Source organism: Chinchilla lanigera, unplaced genomic scaffold (assembly GCF_000276665.1).
Source record: "Chinchilla lanigera isolate Chin_1 unplaced genomic scaffold, ChiLan1.0 scaffold00051, whole genome shotgun sequence".
Taxonomy (NCBI): Eukaryota; Metazoa; Chordata; class Mammalia; order Rodentia; family Chinchillidae; genus Chinchilla; species Chinchilla lanigera.
Genome location: NW_004955452.1, coordinates 1,391,199 through 1,414,847, shown reverse-complemented (window position 1 = coordinate 1,414,847; position 23,649 = coordinate 1,391,199). Strand labels below are relative to the sequence as shown.

The 23,649-nt window shown below is 35.9% G+C and overlaps 1 protein-coding gene and 1 long non-coding RNA gene across 13 annotated transcripts in view; one reads left to right on the top strand and one right to left on the bottom strand.

Annotated features, from left to right (window-relative positions):
* The window catches only part of LOC102027603, a 33,724-nt gene extending 32,586 nt beyond the window's left edge, over positions 1 to 1,138 (bottom strand). For 5 of the 6 annotated variants that reach the window (XR_262633.1, XR_262634.1, XR_262635.1 and 2 more), the window contains exon 1: positions 172 to 259. This is a non-coding gene — a long non-coding RNA (uncharacterized LOC102027603). Of the gene's footprint in view, positions 1 to 171; positions 260 to 972 lie in introns of those variants that run through there. The other variant, XR_001236044.1, reaches the window with a different exon arrangement.
* Eif4g3 (eukaryotic translation initiation factor 4 gamma, 3) overlaps positions 1 to 23,649 on the top strand; it is a gene marked incomplete at its 5' end in the record, with an annotated part of 297,239 nt that overhangs the window by 210,494 nt on the left and 63,096 nt on the right. For 4 of the 7 annotated variants that reach the window (XM_013519513.1, XM_013519514.1, XM_013519509.1 and 1 more), the window contains 7 exon segments: positions 223 to 311; positions 4,538 to 4,784; positions 7,513 to 7,646; positions 9,929 to 10,048; positions 10,420 to 10,491; positions 17,129 to 17,299; positions 22,729 to 22,926. In XM_013519513.1, the coding sequence (XP_013374967.1) occupies positions 223 to 311; positions 4,538 to 4,784; positions 7,513 to 7,646; positions 9,929 to 10,048; positions 10,420 to 10,491; positions 17,129 to 17,299; positions 22,729 to 22,926 (1,031 nt within the window). 7 annotated transcript variants of the gene reach the window in all.

The window sequence follows — 23,649 nt, the reverse complement described above, 5'->3', positions numbered from 1 at the left end:
GAAGAGTCTAGGCCACTGCTTGGAAAATTATGAGTTTCTGCCTGAGACATTTGTCATTACAGTCCCCTGGCTCTACACAGTTGTTCACTTATCATGCAACTGTCTCCTTGGTGTAGGAGAAGTCTTCTCTTATGCTGAATTTGGGTACAGGTATCATTTAGACCTACTTACTCTTAGGATGACTTTCCAGTGATGAATAATGCACCTAATCTTGTGTTTCAGCTCAAACAATTACGACTGTACCAAAGATGTGGAAGAAACCAAAAGATCGGACCAGAACCACTGAAGAAGTCTTAGAGGCAGAATTGGAGGTAAGGGACAGAAGAACTCTTTAGCTTATCTTCAACTCAGTGATGCCATTTCATAAGACTGGTGAGAAGTTATTCTTCTTTCTTGAGATACCATTTTCTAAGCAAAACTTGATATATCAAGCAGAGAGACTAAGTTTTAAAGTTCATATTGAGTAGGGTCTAAATAAAAAATTTAATAACATGATTAATTTCATTGAATTCTTGTCTTTCCTTGAAAATATGGGCCAAGTGTGGTAGTGTACTCCTGTAGTCCCAGCACCCAGGAGGCTGAGGCAGGAGGATCACTGCAAGTTCGAAGCCAACCTGGGCTACAAAGTGAGTTCAAGGCCAGCCTGAGCGGCATAGTGAAACCTTGTCTCCAAAAAGGAAAAAAAAAAGAGAAAAAGAAACACCAAGTATAATTTAGGGAAATTTAGTGTGAATCTGTTCTTTTGCCTAATCCCAGTAGTATAATCTTTCCTCCTGTGGTTTATCTATCTTAAAATAAGCTACCACATCTAAGAGGTGATATGATAAACAAAAAGGAATTTAGTCCTAACGATTGCCCAACAAGTTTTTACTTGTTCCCTGTCCCAAATACTGGGAACTGAAGACAGGGCCTTTCTGCTGGCCTATATACCCAACCCTTTAAAAAAATTTTTTTTTTGAGTCAGAGTCTCACCAAGTTGCTAATTGTCCAGACTGGCCTTGAACTTACGATCCTTCTGCCACAGTCTCACAGTTTCGCAAGTGCTGGGATTATAGGCATGTGCCACCACACCCAGCTTCTATAAGGGTTTTTTTTCCCCTAGCTAATTAAAGTTTTTATCCTCTTTACATAGCTAACAGCACCCCTTTGTTTCTCTCCTGTCCTGTCATTGCTCTTCGATGATGCTCTGTTGGTGTCACAGTTAGTACCATAGCAACCACTAAAATGTTGAGCAGGTGTGAATTCATTGTGGTTATCAGGGGATAAGAATCAGCACTTATAGAGATGTAAATAGTTGCTGCACTTTTCTTGCAGCTGAACAAGAAAATGATGCTTCTACAGAGAATAAAATACCTTCTAGGGGCAGGGGATTCACATGCATTCCTGGTATGGCTGTAAGCTTCATAAACTGGTTTCCCTTTAGATTCAACTGGTTTTTTATTCGTTTGTTCTGTTATACATCATGTTCCTTTGCAGTAAGGTTAAATTCCTAGTTATTGAGTATTAAATGGATGGGCCACCATTCCCATGCCTTCAGATATTGATCCTGTTCTTTAGCTTGAAGGATAAATTTTTCCATGCAGCTTTAGGTAGTAAATATTTTAGGCCTGTGGACTGTGTGATTCCTGACATGTTATATTCCAGTAAAACTTTATTGATGGCCACTGACATTTAAATTCATGTGGCATGAAATGTATTTCCCAAATTTTTTCAGTCATTACAAATACAGAAACCATTCTTACCTTGCATCCTTTACATAAACAAGTGGTGAGCCAGAGATGATCCCTACGGCGTTGACTGATTTTGAAACAGGCACTTATCTCCTAATCTTATGGTTTAAAAGTAAAATTTTAAAAGTATTTGGTCATCGTCTTGGAATCCTAGCCCTTGCCTTTCCTAAAATAACAATACTTGATTAGGTATGTTAGTAAATATCAGACACTTTTGTTCTCATTTCCATTGATCAAACCTTCCCATTCTTACTTTATTTTCTCAGTCTTTAAAAATAATTGTTTTAGACACAACCTATAAACTATAGCCTAGAAAAGTAGTAAAAGGATGGTTCATTTTTAAATTGGTAGTTGTCTCCTAACACTGCAAATAAATTAACTAAATAAAATTGCTGATTGAGGCATCATAAAATTTGTTTAAAATTTTTAGGATATTTTATCAGTCTTCAGTTCTTCATTTCATTCATCACTTCTCAATTTTTCATGTGCTTTAAAAACACTGTATTAAAATACACAGGCAGTGTAACTTCATTTTTAACAGGTTCTTATAAAAGATTCACCGTGGATCATACAGCCAATGAGGTGCTTTTTCTTCAATCTAGTTTTTTAGGAACTGTTCAGATACTTTCAGACTGGTTTGATATGATTTCACCCTGCTGAAAGAAAAATAATCACCATGTACATTTAAATTTTCTATATCCTGTCAATTATTCCTCATTATACTGTGCCTCAGCCTCTTCAGTGATTCTGTGTTCTTTGAATTATGGTTTGTTATTCATGTGACAAGATTCTTTATGCTGCTTTTTGCAGTGACAAATTGAATTTCCAAGTAATATAGCCTCTATTTATGTGTTGTTACCAATTTTAGATACAGAGAACTCCATTTTTCCTAATTTTTTTTTCACATTTTATAAGATCTGAAGAAGTCTACATCATTTTATATATATAATGTAGTTTTCCTGTTCTTTAGTACCATTTACATATTTATGCCTTGAATTCTTAAAGATCTTGCTCTGTGAGGTTAGAGTAGTGTAGTAAGGTTGGACCTTTAGTTTAGACTGAGACTGGAGGATCACTTGAGTCCAGGAGTTCCAGACTAGCCTGAGCCACAGAGGGAAGGGAGGATCTTGAAAACCTATGCTTAATCATATGTATTTGAAAGTCATTATGCGTTCACTTAGACTATAACAGAGTATGTAATTTTTAAAAGTGAGGCTGCTGATTCATGATCCAATTTCAGCAGATCTGTTTTACTCAAAGTTTAGAATATGCCTACTTTCTGCTATTTTTACAAAAAGGAATTATTGCCTGATATTGATTTCTTAGAATTTTATACTTTCTTTGTATATTTTCCATACTCTCTCTTCCCACAGGCATTTGTGTGTGTTTGTGTATATTTCTCTGAACTTCGTTCTGTCGTTATAGAATCAGGACCTTAAAAACCGTCTATTCCTACTAATAACATTTCAAACTTCAGTGTCTTTTCTCTGTGATCTAATGTATGACAGAAAATTTACCAGTATCTGGGGGCTGGGGATTTAGCTCAGTGGCAAAAGTGCCTGCCTGGCAAGCGCAAGGTCGTGAGTTCGGTTCCCGGTACCGGAGAAAAACCAAAAAAAAAAGAAAAAAAAAAAAAGAAAATTTACCAGTATTTATCTATACCTTTTAAAATAGTTCTCTTAATTAACAAAGTAAGATTTATTACTACAATTTTTGAAGTGTTTTTTTCATAGAGCAGTTGGAATGAACTTTCTCCCAGGATTTAGGACGCTTTTAAAAAGTGCTCTATTCAAGCACCCAAATTTTTGGCTCTTCTAGCATGAAGGTATCAAGTGGAATTCCTCTTTCATCTAAATACTTGTTCCAGAACTGTATTCACAGTGCCCCTTCATGGAAAAGAAACTTAAATTTCAGAGAACTTTGCTTCCAGCTATCTGATACCCTGTGAGGACCTTCAGAAGCCATTTGGTTTGATATCTAACATGAAGATAGTAAAAAATCATCTGAACGATAGCTTCTTTTTTTTTTTTGCCTTTAAAAATAGACTTGAAGGGGCTGGGGATTTAGCTCAGTGGCAAAGCGCCTGCCTCGCAAGCGCAAGGTCGTGAGCTCGGTTCCCGGTACTGGAGAAAAAAAAAAAAAAAAAAATAGACTTGATACTTTTGAACCCAGATGTTTCCCTAGGTAGATGTGTTCTGAGCGTTTTTTCTTTATATGATTTTTTTTCTGCCATATATGTATATGTGTGTACACATATTTACTGTATCACCTCAAAGAATCTAAAAACTAATGTGCAAAGTAGATTTTAAACTAACAAGTAGCCTCCTTGTCAGATGAGATGTGATCATCTTTATAGAATGTAGACACTTAAAACGATTCTCCAAACTCTCCATTTCACAGCCGGGGACAGCACAAAAATACACTCCATATTGTTTCTTTTTATATTTGTAGAGCTCTAGTGGCAGGAGGAGGAGTGCTTGTTTTAGATTTCTGACTAGGATTCTTTCATGTCCATCAAGTTCCCAGGATTAACAGTTCTTTCCATTCTAACCGTTGGTACATTTGGATTTCATTAGTCATATGTTAAAACATTTTAATAGCCAGTTGAATTGTTTGCCTTATCTTAGGTGGTGAAAGGAGTTAAACTGTTTTTTAAAAACCTACCACTTTAGTACTATATGCTGAACACAGATGTTTTTATCGTGAATGATATGTTTTCTCATGACTTTGAAGGGGTAGTTATAGAATTTTATGTATATTTACATGTGTGAGAAGAAATGTAATTTCTGTGTTCACTTATGCTTTAGCCTAAAGCTGAAGAGGAGTTTTCAATTGACAGAGTACTTGAATCTGAACAAGATAAAATGAGCCAAGGGTTTCATCCTGAAGGAGAGCCCTCTGACCTAAAAAAGGTGAAAACTGTGGAAGAAAACGGAGAAGAAGCTGAGCCTGTGCGTAATGGTGCTGAGAGTATTTCTGAGGGTGAAGGAGTAGATGCTAATTCAGGTTCCACTGATAGTTCTGGTGACGGGATCACATTCCCATTTAAACCAGGTACGTTTATCCCTGCTGTCTTGTATCCTCTTTTCCTGCTCCTCTTCACTCTGCTGCAACTGTAAAGAAAGTTTGCCTCCTCATAGAGAGATGCTGGATCATCACAGTATAATTTTTACAGAGTAGATCAGCAAGCATAAATTAGTGACTAACAAATCCAGAGAGTTCTATGTTGGCAGAAATGATAGCTGATGCTGATACTCCAGGACTTACACTCACATTGGAAGACCAGCTGACAGAGGGAATCTGTCAGTGCCAGGCTGTTGAAATGCAGTGAAAGAAATTTAATTTTATTCATGAGAGGGCTATTATGGATATGACTATGTCCATAGTAGTCATTTCACAAGTTTGAACTCACTTTGTTAACACAGACTACTCAACAGAACTGAACTCTCATATAAATCAGCCAGACAATATGACTGAATAATTGAATGCTTGTAGTGCAGGGGGTACCCTGTGAAATGTATGGTAAACTCTGGAATATCTTTAATCTTAAGACACCATCAAACACATTAAACCTCTGGCCTATGCTAGGATATTACTGCCAAAACACTTGGCTAGCGTGCATGAGTTTGATCCCCAGCGCTGTAAAAAGAAAACAAAAACGCCTGTCCCTATACACCATCAGCTGTGATTTGTGGTTAGATTTGGTATGGACATGTGGGGAAAGGTAATTCCTTTGATAGAAAGTTGGTGTAAGTAAAAAGTTTTTCATCTGCCAAATCTAAAGTAATTGTTGCAAGAGGTAAGATTTGAATGCAAAATGCAAGACTTTTAAAAATAGGGGCTTGGGGATTTAACTCAGCGGCACAGCGCCTGCCTGGCAAGCGCAAGGTCGTGAGTTTGATTCCCGGTACCGGGGAAAAAAAAAAAATCTAGACCACTGTTTTTCAAACTGGTAGTTTTAATATATTTAATAGGCAAAACCAGTATTTTTTTTTTAATGAGACTATAATAAAAGATTTCAGTCCATACTCTATAGTAAGGGTAGGTATTATTTTAAGAAACTTGTTTCAGTTTTTTTTGTTTTGTTTTGTTTTGCTTTGCTTTGAGGTTTTTTGGTCTCTTTTTGAGACAGAGTCTTACTATGCAGTTCAGGCTGGCCTTGAACTGGCAACGATTCTCCTGCCTCAGCCTCCTGAGTGCTGGGATAACAGGCGTGTGCCACCATGCCTAGCTCATTTCAGTTCTATATGTGTTTGTGTTTGACCTGGGTCATGAAGCCATTACATACTTTATTATGAGTTTACGATCTGAAATGTTTGAAAACCACTGACTTATACATATGTACCACCTTGATAAATTAATCTTTTCACTACCAGTATACTGTTAGTGGCTTTTTAAAATTGTAGATCTATGTTAGCTGCTATTTAATGCAATTTTTCTAACTTCAGGATCCATCATTTTGAAATTGTTTTTCTCAATCTAGGCTTGTACCAGATCACTACCATCTTTATTCAGGAAATTGAGACACTGTTGTTCTTTTTAGGACTATGTAAATTATACTTTTTTTATCATTCAGTTTTACAAGAGAAATATGCACAATTAGAGGCCCCACCTGAAATTGACCAACTAACTGGCTTTCACCCCTGTTATACAATATCCAATACTAGTTGTTGGGAAAAGGCCATTAAAAGTTGAGGTCCCAAAAAGCTGCTACTTTTCAGTAAATGCAGCATAGTAAGGATTTGGTTGGAAACATCTTCAAATTCTCATAGGCCATTAGTGGGTCTATAACCTACACTACACAATTGGAACTACTAATACAGGGAGGATCCAGTTTTCTATCATGAAGTCATCTGAGGCCTGATTTTGAGTTTTGTTAATTAAAAGAAAAAAATCATGACTTTTATTATCCACTAAAATTTTATATATAAGTTCTCCAATCTTAGCAGTAGCTGGTATAGTAGTATTAGTAACAAGGTAACTGCTGTAGCAAAAAATAAAAAATCTAAAATTCATTAGCTGAGAACACTTTTAGAGTCAGGATATTTAGAAAAAGATTCTAAACTGTATTTCCTGTTTAGCTGATTCAGCAAACCAAACTTCAGCCAAAGTTGAAAATCCTTCATGTAGCTGCTTAAGGGATTAAGGGTGTAGCTCAGCAGTAGAGTTCTTGCTAGGCCCTGTGTTCAATCCCGAGCATTGGGCGGGTGGCAGGGAGCTGATTTCAGTATCTTCAGTAAGTTTTTCATTTTTGTGGCTTTTTTTCCTCTAAAATAACATTTCCAGCTGGGTGTGATCATACACACCTGTAATCCCAGCACTTGGGAGGCTGAGGTAGGAGGATCACTGTGAGTTTCAGTCTACCCTGGGCTGCATAGGGAGACCCTGTCTCAAAAAACCAAACTAAGTAAATTAATAAAAAATAACATTTCCATGTGAACAAAGTACCTTTGTTTTCCCTGAAGCCAAGGGTTTTGTCAGGTTCCTTATTATTCCTAAGATATTTAAAGGTTTGGTGATTTATTTAATGAGGACTATTGCAAGTTAACTGGTGAAAGGTTGCTTAATATGTATGTACTTTCTGTGTGAAGTAGTTTCTATGTGCTTGAGATTATTTCTTTCCAAAGGTATCCAGAAAGGTGAAAGAAAGAACAATGGTACTTTAAAGTCTTTACGTGATATTTTCTGATGTAGCTCAGTGTATCTTTTTGTTGTGGTTGTTCATGGGAAGATAAGTACATATTGGAATCTATATAGTCATCTGCCCATATCCTTCTTTTAGAATCCTGGAAGCCTGCTCATACTGAAGGCAAGAAACAGTATGACAGGGATTTTCTGCTGGACTTCCAGTTTATGCCAGTCTGTATCCAAAAGCCAGAAGGCCTGCCTCCTATCAGCGATGTGGTTCTTGACAAGGTAAGCCACCACTCTCGGAGAAAGCTATGGCTTTTGGGTGGGAGCTGATATTAACCATCAGTGAAATATATGAAGTATGTGCAGTTTTTAGGAACAGATGGCATTTGAATAAAAATATGTAATGCTAACAGTCAGATTTTCCTAAATACTATTGAGTTTTTGGCTTATTACAAGTTAATGTTCTCGACAGGCGTGGTAGTATATGCCTTTAATCCCAGCACTCGGGAGGCTGAGGCAGGAGGATCATTGCAAGTTTGAGACCAGCCTCCGCTATAAAGTGAGTTCAAGGCCAGCCTGAACTGCATAACAAGACCCTGTCTCAAAAAGACAAAAAAACAAACAAACAAAAACAAGTTAATGTTCGGACCCATGTTTGAGTGATGGTTGTTAAAAATTTCATTTGTCTGCTTATTATTGCTGCTTACTAGTGATACACTAACAATTGTTTGTTGGAGGAAAGATACAGTTTAGTTGATGGGGAGTTCTTTCCCCATTGTTGGAAAGTTTCCTTGTGGAATTATAGTAGCATTGAGGACAGATCAGAGAGCAAAGATGGTATTTGATAGGTCAAACTTAAGTGGGGATCAACATAATTCAAATAACATATAGCTCAAATTTTTCCTAAGAGTTACTTCTAGTGGTCGAAGTTCCCAGACCTCTGCATATAATACTAGGTAAGCATCCTTCCTCTGTGGTAATAATGATGCACACAGGAAAATTAGTACAGACAGTATTTGTTTATTAAATTTAAAGAAGTAAATTGTTTAAGTAATTTTATGTAAATTGAAGATGAACCAGTGCTAGTGACTAAGCTTAAAGTTTGTTTTGATACTAAAATTCAAACCCGTGGGGCTGGGGATTTAGCTCAGCGGCAAAGCTCCTGCCTGGCAAGCGCAAGGTTATGAGTTCGGTTCCCAGTACTGGAGAAAAACCAAAAAAACAAAAAAAAAATAAATAAATAAAAAATAAATAAAATTCAAACCCGGAGCCTCAAGCATGCTAGGCAACTGCTGAGTCCCTGAAGACTTTTTGAAAATGAACTATTTTTCTCACATAATAATGTTAAAGTTAGCCAGGCAAGGTGGTGCCTGCCTGTAATCTCATCACTTGGGAGGCTGAGGCAGTAGAATAGCCTTGAGTTTGAGGCCAGGCTGGGCTACATAGTGAGTTCACAACCACCCTGAACTACCCAGCGAGACCCTATCTCAAAAAAACCAAATGAACAAACAAATAATTAAATGCATGCATCAATGTATATTAAAGTTACCTTAGTGATAATTCTGCCTCTTACGAAGATATCCTGCAGGTGCTTATATTAAGCTTATTTGTGTTATTTTTTACTTTCCCACAGCAACAGGCCTTCTTATTTCTCTTGTTATAGCTAAGTCTTATTTGAGGTACTTACTTGTTAGGTATTTATTTATTTATTCATTAAATGATTGATTGGTGGTACTACTTTGAGCATATTTTAGTATCTCAGAGTACGTGTTACAGCTACTAAATTAGATAATCCACTGTTACTTTTTGATTTCTGACTGTGGCCATTCATTAGTTGATTTTTTGCTCAGCAACTTAGCTTTGCTGTTACATTATAAGCTGAATTAAAATCAGGTATCTCGTATTAACAAAGCAAATTGAAATTTCATGAAACATTTCCTCCTTTGAACTTACTGTCTGCTCAATATACATGCTTTCTTATCATAAGTTGCCAGCATTAAAACAAAAATAAATGATGGGCCAGGTGTGGTGGCGCACGCCTGTAATTGCAGCACTTGGGCGGTTGAGGCAGGAGGATCGTTGTGTGTTGGATCCAGCCTGGACTACAAAGTGAGCTCAAGGCCAGCCTGAACTGCATAGTGAGATCCTGTTTCAAAAAAAAAAAGAATGATGGCAGGATTTCTATAGGCAGGTACTCTAATGTCTTGATGAATATCCTCTTTTATAGTCCCACAATTTGATCCTAGTTCCAAAGATCTCAAAATTATTCGCTTGTCTTTTGACATTCTACAGGTCCTAAATAGCTAGTGAGCCAATCTTCTGACTGCATGTATTTTTTTTCTTGGAAATTTAAAGCCTAATCAGCTCCAGGGCACCAAAACATCATTGTTGTTCTATTAGTTTTAAGGCTGGTCCAGGAGAAGCTTTCATGTAATCAGGTTGGATGTGTACTGGTCCTGAACCCACTACTCACCATTTCCACTGACTTTTCAGTCTTTGTTAATGTCCTGGCACAGAATACTCAGGAACATGTGTGTTAAGTTTTCCTTTGATTTTTCATGCAGATCAACCAGCCCAAATTGCCAGTGCGAACTCTGGATCCTCGAATTTTACCTCGAGGACCAGACTTTACTCCAGCCTTTGCAGATTTTGGAAGGCAAACACCCGGTGGAAGAGGTGTACCTGTAAGTGCACATTCCCTACAATTGCATTAGCTAGAAAAGTACCATAGAAGCCCTGACATCTTGTCAAATAGCAAAAGAGTGATCTTTATTCAATGATTACTGTAATAGAGGAGTAGGAGGCAAAAACTATCCCTTCCATATTAAAGCAAACAAAGGATACATTTGAATCCTTTTTATTTGAGAAAAGCTCGTCTGCATAAGTTTGTGCTTGACTTGTTTTCATATTTCTTCATTTGAAATGACCTGCAAATAGATTTAAAAGTAGAGCCAACCTTTGTAAAATTCCTGTTTTGTATTGAGGTGGCCTGCTCTCCGGGAGCTCTCTCCTGACATTCAGCTAATGGTCAACTGTTTTCTCTTTGTTTCGACAGATTTGCAAAATGCAGAGGAGGCACGGATTACCAATTCTGGAACAGAGCAAAGCCCCAAGTTGTACTCCACTGGTAATGTCGCATCCACCCCTGAAGAGCCTGCCTCTAGGGGTGTGCTGAATCCTTTTTTTCAAGCAATAGTCTATGGTGTTATTTCGCTCTTTTTACCATAGGTTGTAAGTCAAAGTGGAAATACATGACATCTGTAAAAGAATAGTATTGGTAAACTACAAATTGCCCTTTCATGCCCAGTGGCAGGCTCTTCAGTGGTGGAAGTGGCATCAGCAATGGAGTTGGGCTGGGACACTGCACTGTGCAGGATTCGGCAAGCTCTGCCTCCTCCATGTTTTTTAGACTTGCAGAACGCATGAGGAAAATTACCAGTGCATACATCTTTTCCCCTGAATTAGAATGGCACAGAGAGCATTTATTCTAAAAACCTGGAGGAGCATGGGGTTTGCTGTTTATTTGCAGGTCACCCTATTAAGAGTATTTTATTGTATATTTGTGAAAATATTTTCATATGTAAAGTGACTCCATTTCCCCATCACTTTTTTATTTCTGAAATGGCAACTTTTGAAACCTGCTTTGAAATAAGATTATACCGTCTGAAAACAAATGTCACTTGGGAAATACTTAAGTTATTTGATTATTTTTCTGCATCTGAACATGATAAAGGTATTTGAATGCCTTCTGCCTGTCGGAGGTTTTGTAAGACCCACAGGAAACCTCCTTAATTTGAAACATACTCTTTATTTGATATCATCATCTTTAGACCTGTGTATGATACTTTGTTTAAACATTGTTTTAAAGTTTAACCTTTATCTGTTTTTTCTAAATTGCAAAAATTTTTGTGAAGCTTCAGTTGTCTTACCAAAAAGTCTTAGAAAGCAGCTTTCTAGAAACCATCTGTACCTTTTTTCTAGCATTATTTCCCTTTCTTATGGTTTAAATATATATATATGTATTACCTTTCATTTTGGTTTGGTTAATAATTTTGTTTTGTCAATGTTTGAAATAATGTTGATGTCATCTTAATTGTTCTCTGAATAATAGCATCTGTAATTATTATTATATTGCTTAATTTTATTCATCTGTCAGTCACAGAAGGCACGAATTGCCATGTTTCCTATTCCATTGTATATTGTCACTTTTTATACCAGCTTACTTTGTTCATTGTTTTTCTATTAGTTATAGCAAAATGGAATGTTGTGAATTGAGAATAAGCTGTATCTCTTTTAAAATACTGAAAATAGAAAATGAATTTTGAAAGTGAAACCAAACTAGGTTTGATTGCTCATGTAAAGGCCTGTATATATCAGAAAAATGAGTTATTCTGGTATATTCAAAGTCGTATGACTGGAGATGGGATATTATGTAGAACTTGTTGTGTCTACCAGAAGATTAGCTGTAATTATGTAATTTTGTTTGCTAAGAAGCTTTATCATGTCAAAAGCTAGTAGTTAAGTAAATTGTGAACTATCAGGGTAATGTTGATAGTGTAATCCTTAAGCAAGTAGTTATTGTACCAGCTTTTCCCCTAGCTAACAGACAGTTTCCACTTAATTGGCCCAATTTATATATTAGTGTGTTGATGTAAATTCAGATGGGCATGTCATAAGGCATAAATGTTTAATATAAAAAAGAATGGAAAAGATACCATTTAGAAAAAGCAGTACTCCAGCTGTCTTACTTTTTCTTTGCTGGGGCAAGATACCTGACACCCACAAGTTGAAAGAGGAAAGTTTATTTCAGCTCAGAGTTTGTAGAGGTTTCAGTCTATAGTCAGCAGGCTCCAAGATGGGGCAGCATGGCTCGGCAGTCCATGGTATGGCAGGCAGGAAGCAGCAGCCTTTCTCCTGCTTTCTCTTTTTGTTCTACGTAGGCTACAACCTATTGAACCCAGGTTGAGTCGTCTCTCTTCAGTAAACCTATTATCCACATGCAGATCTATGCTAAAACAAATCAGAGTAATCCAGTATCACACACCCAAGATACAGTCACCTCCCCAAAGCCCCACCTATAAGTGAGCAAGGCGTTGGGGAGGACAGCTAGATATAAGCCATAACACTAACTCTTCATAGTTTGTAATTCTATACCTCTAATTATTTTTGCCAGTTGTCCAGCCTGTCTTTAAAAAGTCTAGGTAGACTCCATAGTAAGGCTTAAGCAGCCATAACTTACAGTGAAAAATTTTGTGCAATTGACTTTACAAAATATTTTTAATATAAACCAATTGTTTTAAAATATTATGTGCAGATGTGTATACATCTTCTAACATTTGATGGATAATAAAGTACATATCTGTTGGAAATGCTGAGAAGGATCATCTCTAGATTTCTGGGATTTTTAATGGACAGTTCTAATGATACTTTAGTCTGTTTGCAAGCATCTCAGAAAGTACTGCAAAAGCAATACTTAAAAGGACCTATGGATCTAGAAGTAGAAATTTCCCATTCTCTGTATATGTGCTGGGGGGAGTGGTACTAGGGATTAAACTCATGGACACTCCTATCAATGAGCTATATTCCCATTCCTTTTTATTTTTGCTTTTGAGACAAGGTCTCACTAGGTACCCAGGCTGGCCTTAAACTTGGGTTCTTCCTGCCTCAGCCTGCCAAGTAGTGGGGATTCCAGGTGTGCACCCTGAGTGCCCAGTTTCCATTCATATTCACTGTAACAAACTTTGACATTAGCTGATCTGTCATAAAAATCCTAGGAGCAGAGAAGTTTCTGAGTTCACTGTCTCTATCCTTCTGTCTTGAAACTATTGCCTGTCTTCTTTAAAAATTGCTAGGGTGGCTGGATATGGTAGCACATGCCTGTAATCCCAGCTACTTTCATAGGAAAAGCACCATTTTGAAGCCACCCAGGGCAACCTAGTGAGACGCTGTCTAAAAATAAAAAGTGCTAAGATGTAGCTCAGTGGTAGAGTCCTTGCCTAGCATGCATGGGGCCCTGGGTTTAATCTCCAGTATTTGTTCTGTTTTCTCACCCAAGTAAATAGACGAATTTGCAAGTTGAGTCTGTGAATGAGATGGGAACAGTACATATTAAATTCCAAAACAGAAATGGACATAATTTTTCACTTAATATATTTAGAAAATCTGAAGTGAGTTAGAAAAGAATTTAAATTTACCCTCACATTAAAAAAAAAAAAAAAACTGTGCTTCATTAGTCAATCCCAAAGGTTGACACTTTAATTCTAATATAATCTATTCTCTTGAGTACAGCATACTTACACTTCCTCTTCTCGCCATCAGTCAGGGTTGCTTGCCCTTCAGCAAGTGGACTAGGCTTCATTTACTGTGTCCTAGGCTTCATGTTCTGTGTCCCATAACTTTTAGCACAGTGTCCTAGGGATTTTTTTGTTTAGTAATAAGTCATATAGTGCTACTTTTGGAGATTACTATAAATTTCATGATTTATATTAAGTTTTTCACACTAAGAAAAACATGAAATGTTAAAATCAACACATCACATTTCATTTCATTTCATTTTTTTTGAACTGGGAATCGAATTCAGGACCTCCTGCTTGCCAGGCAGGTGCCATGCCACTGAGCTATATCCATCGCCCATCACATTTAATTTTAAATGTTCCTTTCACTGCTTTACAGTTGATGGTAATACCTTGCATAATTTTAGTGGGATTGTTGCTTTTGGGTGCACATGTGTATATGTGTGTGTTTTTAATTTTAAATAGTATTGCTGGGTATGGTGACACATTCTTTAATCTCAGCACTGAGAGGCAGGAGGCTTGCAAGTTTCAGTCCCACCTGATTAATTTAGTGAGCACCTGTCTTTAAAAAAATTTTTTTTTTTAATTTTCTTAAGGCCCAGGGATGTGGCTCAGTAGTAGAGCACCCCTGGGTTTGATCTCCATTACTCAGAGAAAAGTTAGCTATCCATACAACAAAGAGGTATTATAGACCTGTGAATGACTGTGTGCTAGCTGTAACTCCCATAAGCATCGCAGAGGTTAGAGCTGCCTCATCTTTCTTTTTTTGTTTGTTTTGCTTTTTTTTTTCTCATCTTTAAGAGACATACTGCCACAGACTTTCTTCCAAACCCCAGTTTTTATTTTGTCTGCAATATTGTCAGAATAATCTTTCTCAAAAGTATCTGAGCATTATTACTCTTCTGTGTGAACGATCACAAAGTCTTCTCACCTCACAAAATACACCTGTCTCTGTAGCAATGTCTTTCTAAACTACCACATCAGCTTCCAGAAACTCGTTCTTCAGCGTCATGCTGTTTACTACCTGCTAATCTGTTCTCCAGGAATACTGAAAAGCTTTTCTATTCCTGAGTGTCCGCTTCTCATATCTGCTAATCTGCCTCTTTTCTCTACTGTCCCACAGTCCTTCCAGGTGTTGATATTCCAGACCATGACCTCATTCCTACAGTATAAATACGATAATTAAGTAAGCATTTTAAGGATTTAAAAGCATAGCAAATCTATGGACTCAAAAAACTTAGGTAATAGGGCTAGGGATTTAGCTCAGCGGCAAAGCACCTGCTTGATAAGCGCAAGGTCATGAGTTCGATTTCTGGTACTGGAAGAAAAGCAAAACAAAAAAATACTTAGATAAATATTTGAGAACAGTATTTACCTTATATATGCCCAGTAATACAAATAAAATTTTTAAATTTCTCCCAGGAATTTCTATGTGGGTTATAATTTCAGCCGTTTCATCTTAGACTAACAGTTTAAATTAGCTTCTCAAGTGTTTTTCTTTGAACTTTGTTATTAAACATTTCGTTATTTTTTCTCATTTCTCTGTGGTGCTCATTTGACGTTACACATACTTGTATGGGTCTGGTGAAAAGATACCTCCAAGACATATTTGTTGTTGTCTGCAGATTTTGGAAATAGATATTTTATGACTTTATCTCCAAATATGCACACTATAACAGTTACATGGTTTTGACATAATTTACTTTCATTACATCCAGATACATTAGTTTTTGACGTGTTAGGTGCAAATATGCGGATGAAATGTCTTATAATTGATTGCTTGAGCTGTGTGCAAGCATTGAAAAGTAAATCCACTCACTCAAGATAGCAGTCAGCTGTAACCTAGATTAAAAATCTAGACTTTACTTGGATTGCTACATTTTCTTAATAGAATTATTTGGTCTGAGCTGCCATATTAAAGATGCAGTTATAAATATTTTTATAGTAATCCTGTCTGGTTTAGCAACTCTTCTTTGTTGGCAGTTTTCAAATCTTTAGTGTCTTTCAGTTATACTATGTCTGATTCTTCTGTGTTTATATAACCTGTTTTGGTTTTTGGTTTTTTGGTTTTTTTTTTTTTTCATTTTACCAAAAAGTCTGAGATCATGTTGCCAATACTGTATCCTTAACTGGATATATTTGACAGGATTAATATGAATTTCCCAGAAATTCAAACTGTCAACCCTGATGCATTCTCAATGTTACCATTTCTAATTGCAGATGGTTTTGTGTAAGTGACTATTTCTGAGAATGATTAATGTGTAAAGACTTATTTTTTATTTTTTTATTTTTTTGGTACCGGGAATTGAAGTCATGGCCTTGTACTTAACAGACAGGCGCTGTGCCCTGAGCAACATCCCCGGCAAGGCTTCTAAATGTATCAGTTTAGGTACTTAACCATGTTTTCCTAGAAGTATCTTTTATGAAAGCATGACATTTAAGTCTATATTTTTCTTCTCTGAAGCTTCGTATGAATTCTAAAGGGTAGTGTTGGGATAGTAGGTGAGATGTGATTCTGGTCTGTCTTGTGAAGATTTTTGTTTCCTTTTAAAATAGAATGGCAATATTTGCTTGGCATTTAAGGAATGATGTGTCAGAAAAAATAAAGTTGTCAGCGTGCAACAGATCTGGGAAGTGGCAGGGATTATTATCAACCCAGTGCTCAATATTGAAAAATGAATTTTAGGCATTTAAGACAGCAATTGCTGTGGTTAGTTTGATATGCAAGATGTATTTTTACTTACATTGTTATCTCTTACAGTAACAATTTGTACTTAATTTGATGATCATTGTGACATGCTAACATATATTGGTACTAACAGAAGTGTAGTGGAAATCTAGCAAGATCAGGGAGTTTAGAAAGAGAGAAAGATAGAATAAACTTCCCTCCCTACACAAACTCAGGGAGTCATTTAGTTTGATTGCTATTTATAATGTAAGGACCACTTACATTAGTATTTATGACCCCCAAATTTAGAAGTATCTAGCATGATCTGCAATAAGGGTATGTGTCTGTGCTATGGAAAGGCTGTGTTTGTATTTTACCCTAGAAGTGTAAAAAAAACAGCTTTTAGAGATGTGTTACTGATGACCATTACCTTTGAATTTTTCTAACTGTGACAATATCCAGTCCAAAGTTCTACATCTAGTAGAATGTAGAGCTTTAGTTAGGGATAGTCTTTCTTGTTAGGAACATCAGCTTTATTAAACGTCATTTTTCATCATTTTGTCCCATTTAGTACCTTGGGATCAAAAAGTTGTAGAGAACATTGTATTGATGGCATTCTGAAGTTATTTTTTTTCTCCCTCCCTACACATCAACAGAAAAGGATCACATCTAGCTTGCGTTCCTACTACCCAGTCTTTGCATCTCCAAGTGTTTGGTGTGAACATCAGGCTTGACTTGAACACCACAGTAGACACAGTTCAGAATGTTAAGTACTCTGAATAAATCTAATATTCTTCTCCTAGTTGTTGAATGTTGGGCCACGGAGGTCTCAACCTGGCCAGAGAAGGGAACCCAGAAAGATCATCACAGTTTCTGTAAAAGAAGATGTGCACCTAAAAAAGGCAGAGAATGCGTGGAAGCCCAGCCAAAAACGAGATAGCCAAGCTGAGGATCCTGAAAATATTAAAACTCAGGTAAGAGTAGAAGTACATCTTAACATTGTTTTGGAATTATAATGGTACCACTTTAATTTGGTTTAACTTGTCTTGCCTTATCAATATATGGAGAAATACCAGCCATTGTAAGACTATGTATTTTTTTATATTAAAAGCATGTTCTGAAAGCCATGGTGGATGCTAGAGAACCCACTTCCTTCTCTTGAAATGAAATTGCTGTTTGTGTGCTTTTTGCAAATAGTCACCATGTCTAATGGGCTCATACATGGTAGACTTCTGTCATTAAAATGGTGTTTGCTGTTTTTAAAAATGATTTTTATATTCTCAGTGATAAAGCTTCTCTCCTGTGCTAATTTATCGAACATTGCTTTCATCTTCCTTATCAGGCCTTCATTTCTCTCTTTTTTAGAAAAAATTTATTACATGCTTGCAGTACATAATGTTTACATTTCCTGTGTGAAGTTGGTATATGTACACATCTTAATCCCTTTTTGCCTCCTTTCCCTCACCTCCCTCCATCTGTTGATCCCCTTCCCATCTGAGAAAGATCCATCTCCTAGCTTCCTATAATCTATCTTTTATTTTGCCCTGTATTTATAATTTGGCTTCCTATGAAAAATCAGGTGATGTGTAAGGTTGTGTGTCTGATTTATAAACTTAACATTATGGTCTTAAGGTATATCCATTTTCCTACAAATGACTCAGGTTTATCTTTATGGTAGGGTAGTACTCCATTGTGTATAAATACCACATTTTCTTACATAAAGTTGCTAAATATATCTTCCTACATTTACTGAAATCAGCTCCCTAATCTCCATCTCATTTCTGTGTATCTCAACCTTTAAAGTAATTGCCTTCCATATCTTTTCTCCAGTCTCCCTGAGAAATGTTTAACAATTATGAGGGCCTAAATGTCTTACATAGTTTAAAATTTCTAGAAGATCTTCAGCATTAAAATGTTTTGTTTTAGTATGTAAAGCACTTGTATTATTTTACCGAGACAAGATCTCATTAAATTGTTAGCCAGGCTTGGTTCACACTTTCCATCCTCTTATTTCAGCTTCCTAGAGAATTGGGATTACAAGCATGCACCACCATGCCCAGATATAATACCTTATTTTATTAGATAGAGTCTTTTATACTCCTGAAGAAAAAATACATGTTTCCCTTTTTTCCATATAAAAAAGCTTCAAGAGATAAGCTGCCTGTTTACTTAGTAGTACATTTCTTGTGTCATGGTTACTGGGTAGTCCAGTTTTTGTGACATGTAATCTGCCTCTCTTTATTCTGTTATGGAGTTCTCATTATTAATTCTTATCACAAAAACACAAAGATTACTTAGATATATTAGATTGACATGAGATATCATTAAGTTTTCTTTCATGGATAGATACAGCAAATTCAAGAGAGAATTAAACCTTCTTTTTAAGAACTAATGCAAATACTTTTTCTTGGCCGTTTTTTTTTTTGAAATAAAACATCTTACTCCACTTCTTTTTTTTTTTTTTTTTTGGTGTTTTTATTCTTCTCTGCATAGGTATACCTAATGCTGCCTATTGCTTGTTATTCTGTTTCTTTCTGTTTTCTCAAAACAATAGATATATGTTTGCCTGTACCACCAGAAAACTTTTGTACACTGATTTTATTTAATCGCTATATTAAAACATTATGAATGTCTTTCAGTGATCTTGTCCACTCCTGGGGTTCCTTGCTTTATCTTTCTTCTGTCCTTGTGGTGCAGGATTCCCACCTCTGCTACCTTCCTCACCTACCTGAAGCACTAATTTTACTTTTTCATTCCTAACTTTTAAACCTAGCATTTAAGATGTCATTTGTCCCACAGCTAGTATATACTATTCCTCTAATAGTTCCTGGTTGTTCTTTCTGTTCTCGAAATAAGAATTCTTTAATAACAATCTCAACCTAAAATGTTTTCCTTTTCCCAAAATCTTTTTTTTCTTTTCAGTTAACCAGCCTTTTCTGTCTGCCATAATTTGTCCTATTTTCCTGAACGATGCAGTACCTGTGACTTCTAATATCATATCTAAACTACTCTCTTTATTGGTCCCTGTTCAATCCTAGTACTTTCTTTGTCTTGTAAATATCTTGAAAATATCTTTTCAGCTAGATTTTGATTGTGTGGAAGGCATTAGTTCTGCTTTATGTTTCATTTGTGCCTAATAGAGAATTTAATGGATATCAAGTAGATATTATTATAATAAATAATTATTATCCTATTTTTCTAGGCTTACATTATCTTGTAAAAGTAGGGCTAGTTGAAGATTTTTATAGAAAGGAGAATTTAACATTTTTAACCTAAACTTTATTACCTCACTTAATACAAGCTGTTAAAAGGTGTAGCATCTTCTTTCTCCTGTCCCTAATAGGCTTTTTTTTTCTTTCTTTATAAAAGCAATACTGGCTCATTGCTAAAAAAGAAAACCTTAAATAAAAAAAAAGGAAAACCTTGACAATATAGTTTTATAATTGACTTACTATCTCCTGAATAGAAAAACTTGTTAACATTTACACATATTCTAAATATCCTTGTATTCAGGTAAGGTTTTTAAGCAATCAAAACATCTTACAAGCTTGTTTAGATATTATGTCATCTTTTCTTTACAGCTTTTTTTTTAATTGAGACATTACTTATAGTAAAAGTTCCTTTTACATTTCTATAATTGTTGTCAAACACATGTAGTCGTTTAACTGTCACCACAGTCAAGATACATAATTTTTTTTATAAAGGAAACATATATATTGTTTTCACTGAACCTCAAACATCAGCACTTTATGTTACTTTGAATGTATTCTGTTTTCTCAGGCTCACCTCTGGTGGTCACTGATCTGTTCTCTGTCCCTGTACTGTTGTTTTTTCCATGAAAATGATGTAAATTAAATCATTTTAATCATCATTTCTTTTAACATATACATTTTAAATTCACTCATTATTATAATTATGATAAGCTGTGTTTTTATTTATATGTTTTGCTGAGTAATATTAGCTTTTCATCTATTCATAGAACAAACATTTGCAAAGTTTTGGCAGTTATAACTAAAGTTGCTGTAAACTTTGCCTACAGGATTTGTATGAACATACATTTTCTTCCTTTTAGGTAAATTCTTAGCCATAGTATTGATGGATCTTTTGGTAAACATATGTTGGACCTTACTGGAACATACAAATAAAGTTAAATATTTTCAAAGTGGTTGTGCATTTTTCATTTCCACTAGCAGTTCATGGGAGTTTGAATTATGCCTTATCTTCCTCACCATTTGTTCTTTTCTGCTTTTAAATTTTATTACTGGGGCTGGGGATTTAGCTCAGCGGCACAGCGTCTGCCTGGCAAGCGCGAGGTTGTGAGTTCGATTCCTGGTACCGGAAAAAAACAAAAAAAAACAAAAAAAAAAATTTTAGTTATTCTCATGAATATGTGGTGGTATCTCATTGTACCTTTAATTTGTTTTTCCCAAATAAAATGATGTTGAACATCTTTTCATGTGCTTGTTTGTAATTCCTAGATCTTCAGTAAAATTTCTGTCTTTTTCCCTTTTAATTGAGTGAGTAATAACATTCTGTTATTGCTGAGTTTTCAGAGTCCTTTACATATTCTTAATATAAGTCCTTTATGGAATGTATATTTGGCAAACATTATCTTCCATTCTATGCTTTGTCTTTTCATTCTTTTAACAGTATCTTTCACAAAATAGAAGCTTCTCATTTTGATTATATTCAGTTTATTGATGTTTTCATTAATGGATTGTGCTTTTGCTATGATATCTAAGAAATCTTTGCCTAATATAAGAATGCCTGATTTTTTCTAAACCTTGATATTTTGAAACAAATTTATGTTTAGTTCTGTGAGCCAGTTTTAGTTGAGTTTGTGTGTGTGTGTGTGTGTGTGTTTTGCTTTGTTTTGTGTGGTGCTATGGCTCAAACACAGGGTCTTGCACATGCTAGTCAAGCACTTTACTGCTCAGCTATAGCCCTAACTCTTGAGTTTTTTAAAAGGTACAAGGTATGGATTAAGGTTCCCCTTTTAAAAAATGAATGTCCAGTTTTTCCAACACACTTTGTTTGTAAGACTGTCTTTTATCCATTGAATGTCCATTGCAGTTTTTGTTGAAAATCTAGTCATGTCTCTGTGAGTGTGTTTCTAAATTCTTCATTCTGTTCCATTTTAGCTTTGTGTGTGTCCTTTGGCCAATATCACAGTTTTTATATAGTAACTACATATGCTTCATGTTGAAATAGTTGTGTGAGTCCTCTTCCCCTTGCCCCCAATTGCTCAGGCTCTTCTAAGTTTATCATTTCATACAAATTATAGAATGAACTTGACTTTTTTAAAGCCCCTGTAGGAATTTTATTTGAATTATGTAAAACATGTAGATAACTTTGGAGGAAAACTGACTTAACCTAATTATATCCCTGTGAGTATACAGTTTTATTTTATTTTTCTTTGCATTATTGCTCATTAGCACCTGTTATGATATTAAGTGGGAATGGTAAGAACAGATATTTTTTTCATTTGTTTCCAATCTTAGGGGAAAGTATCTAAAATTTTACCATTAAGTAGAGTTGTAGATAGCCATTTTTATAACTGACACAAGTCCTAACTTTGTAGCTCAGGCTGGTCTCAAACTTGCAGCAATCTTCCTGCCTCAGCCTCCTGAGTGCTGGGATTACAATCATGTATCACCATGCCCAGCCTGGTTTGGTTTTGAGATAGGGTCTCACTATGTAGTTCAGGCTAGCCTTGAACACTGCGCAACCTGGACTGAAGTTATTTCCTATGAAAGATTATAATACAGGTTATTCTGCCTAAAATCTTTTTACCTATCCTTGAATATGAACAAGTTTCTAAAACTAGAATTATTGGTTCAGAAGACATATCCACTTTCAAAGTTTTTGATACACATTGTCACCTTTGCCTTCAAACAATCTCAGTGTAAGAGCACCACGCCCACCATACCAAAAGCCTTGGATTCAATCCCTGGTGCCAAAGAAAAGAAAAGAAATGTACTCAGTGACATTCTTAGCTGGGCGTGGTGACACACACCTGTAATTCAAGCTCTCTTGGGAGGCTGAGGCAGGAGCATCACCGTTCAAGTTCAGGCTGGGTTATATAGTGAGTTCAAAGGTAGCCTGAACTGCATAGCAAAACCTTATCTCGGGCAGTGTGTGTTATGGCGGGGGAGAGGGGGTGTAACATTCCTGCCAGTGAACTAGAAATATACTTAGTTCTTAGAATCCTGTATCAGTAGTCAAAAAGGGTAGAATGTTTGATTATTGTTAAAGTCAGTGAATGTAATTACTTTTCTGAATAGTTCACAATCCTTATTAATTTGAGAAGTTAAACTTAATATAAATTACATTTTAAAAGTCTTTCCAGAAAGTACTGTATTGTCGTACTCTAATGATTTTTTTTTCCTTGTGGTCCTGCTAGGAACTTTTTAGAAAAGTTCGAAGTATCTTAAATAAATTGACACCGCAGATGTTCAACCAACTGATGAAGCAAGTGGCAGGACTCACTGTTGACACAGAGGAGCGGCTGAAAGGAGTCATTGACCTGGTCTTTGAGAAGGCTATTGATGAACCCAGTTTCTCTGTGGCTTACGCAAACATGTGTCGATGTTTAGTAACGGTAAGAAGAAAGGAAGGCGTAAAACCAGAAATCTACAAGAGGTATATTCTCCCCTCACTGCACATTCTTCCCAGAAGTGTTATTGGGGCAATGTAAAGGGGAGAATATATTTTTAGCATTTATTAATATAATATCTTCATTGAATAAAAAATTATGCTTTATTAAAATGTATTCTCTAGTACATTAGTCTGGAATGGCACATGAGATGATCCCATCCAGTGTGAGTAAGATTAAGTAAGGTTTAAATTAGTATTGTGGTTCTGGAGATGGAGCTCAGTGGTAGCGCGCTAGCCTAACATGCACAAGGCCCTGGGTTTGATCCCCAGCAATGCAAAGAAACTAAAATTAATAAGTGATGTGAAATTATTGTCACAAGTAACCAAATTTTCCTGGAGTATCATCAAAATAAAGTAAATGCTTTCTTTTACATTTAGCTAAATTTGAAATTAAATAACCTCTTGTTTCCAATCCTAGCCTCTGTGAAAGATTTTTTTCTTTTGTCAAGATTCAAAACTGATAATTTCATCTCTTTGGAACTGTTAGATTTCTCTCTCTTTACATTGTCCACACCATTGATCTCCACAGCCTGTCAAATCTAGGGCAGAACAAAATAGGAAACCAAACAGCTTCTGATGATTGTTCATTGAACTCTACTCTACCCTATTCTGTTCCTATTGCTGTTTCCAAGGTATTTGTGTCTGAAATGTGTGTCCTTTAACATTT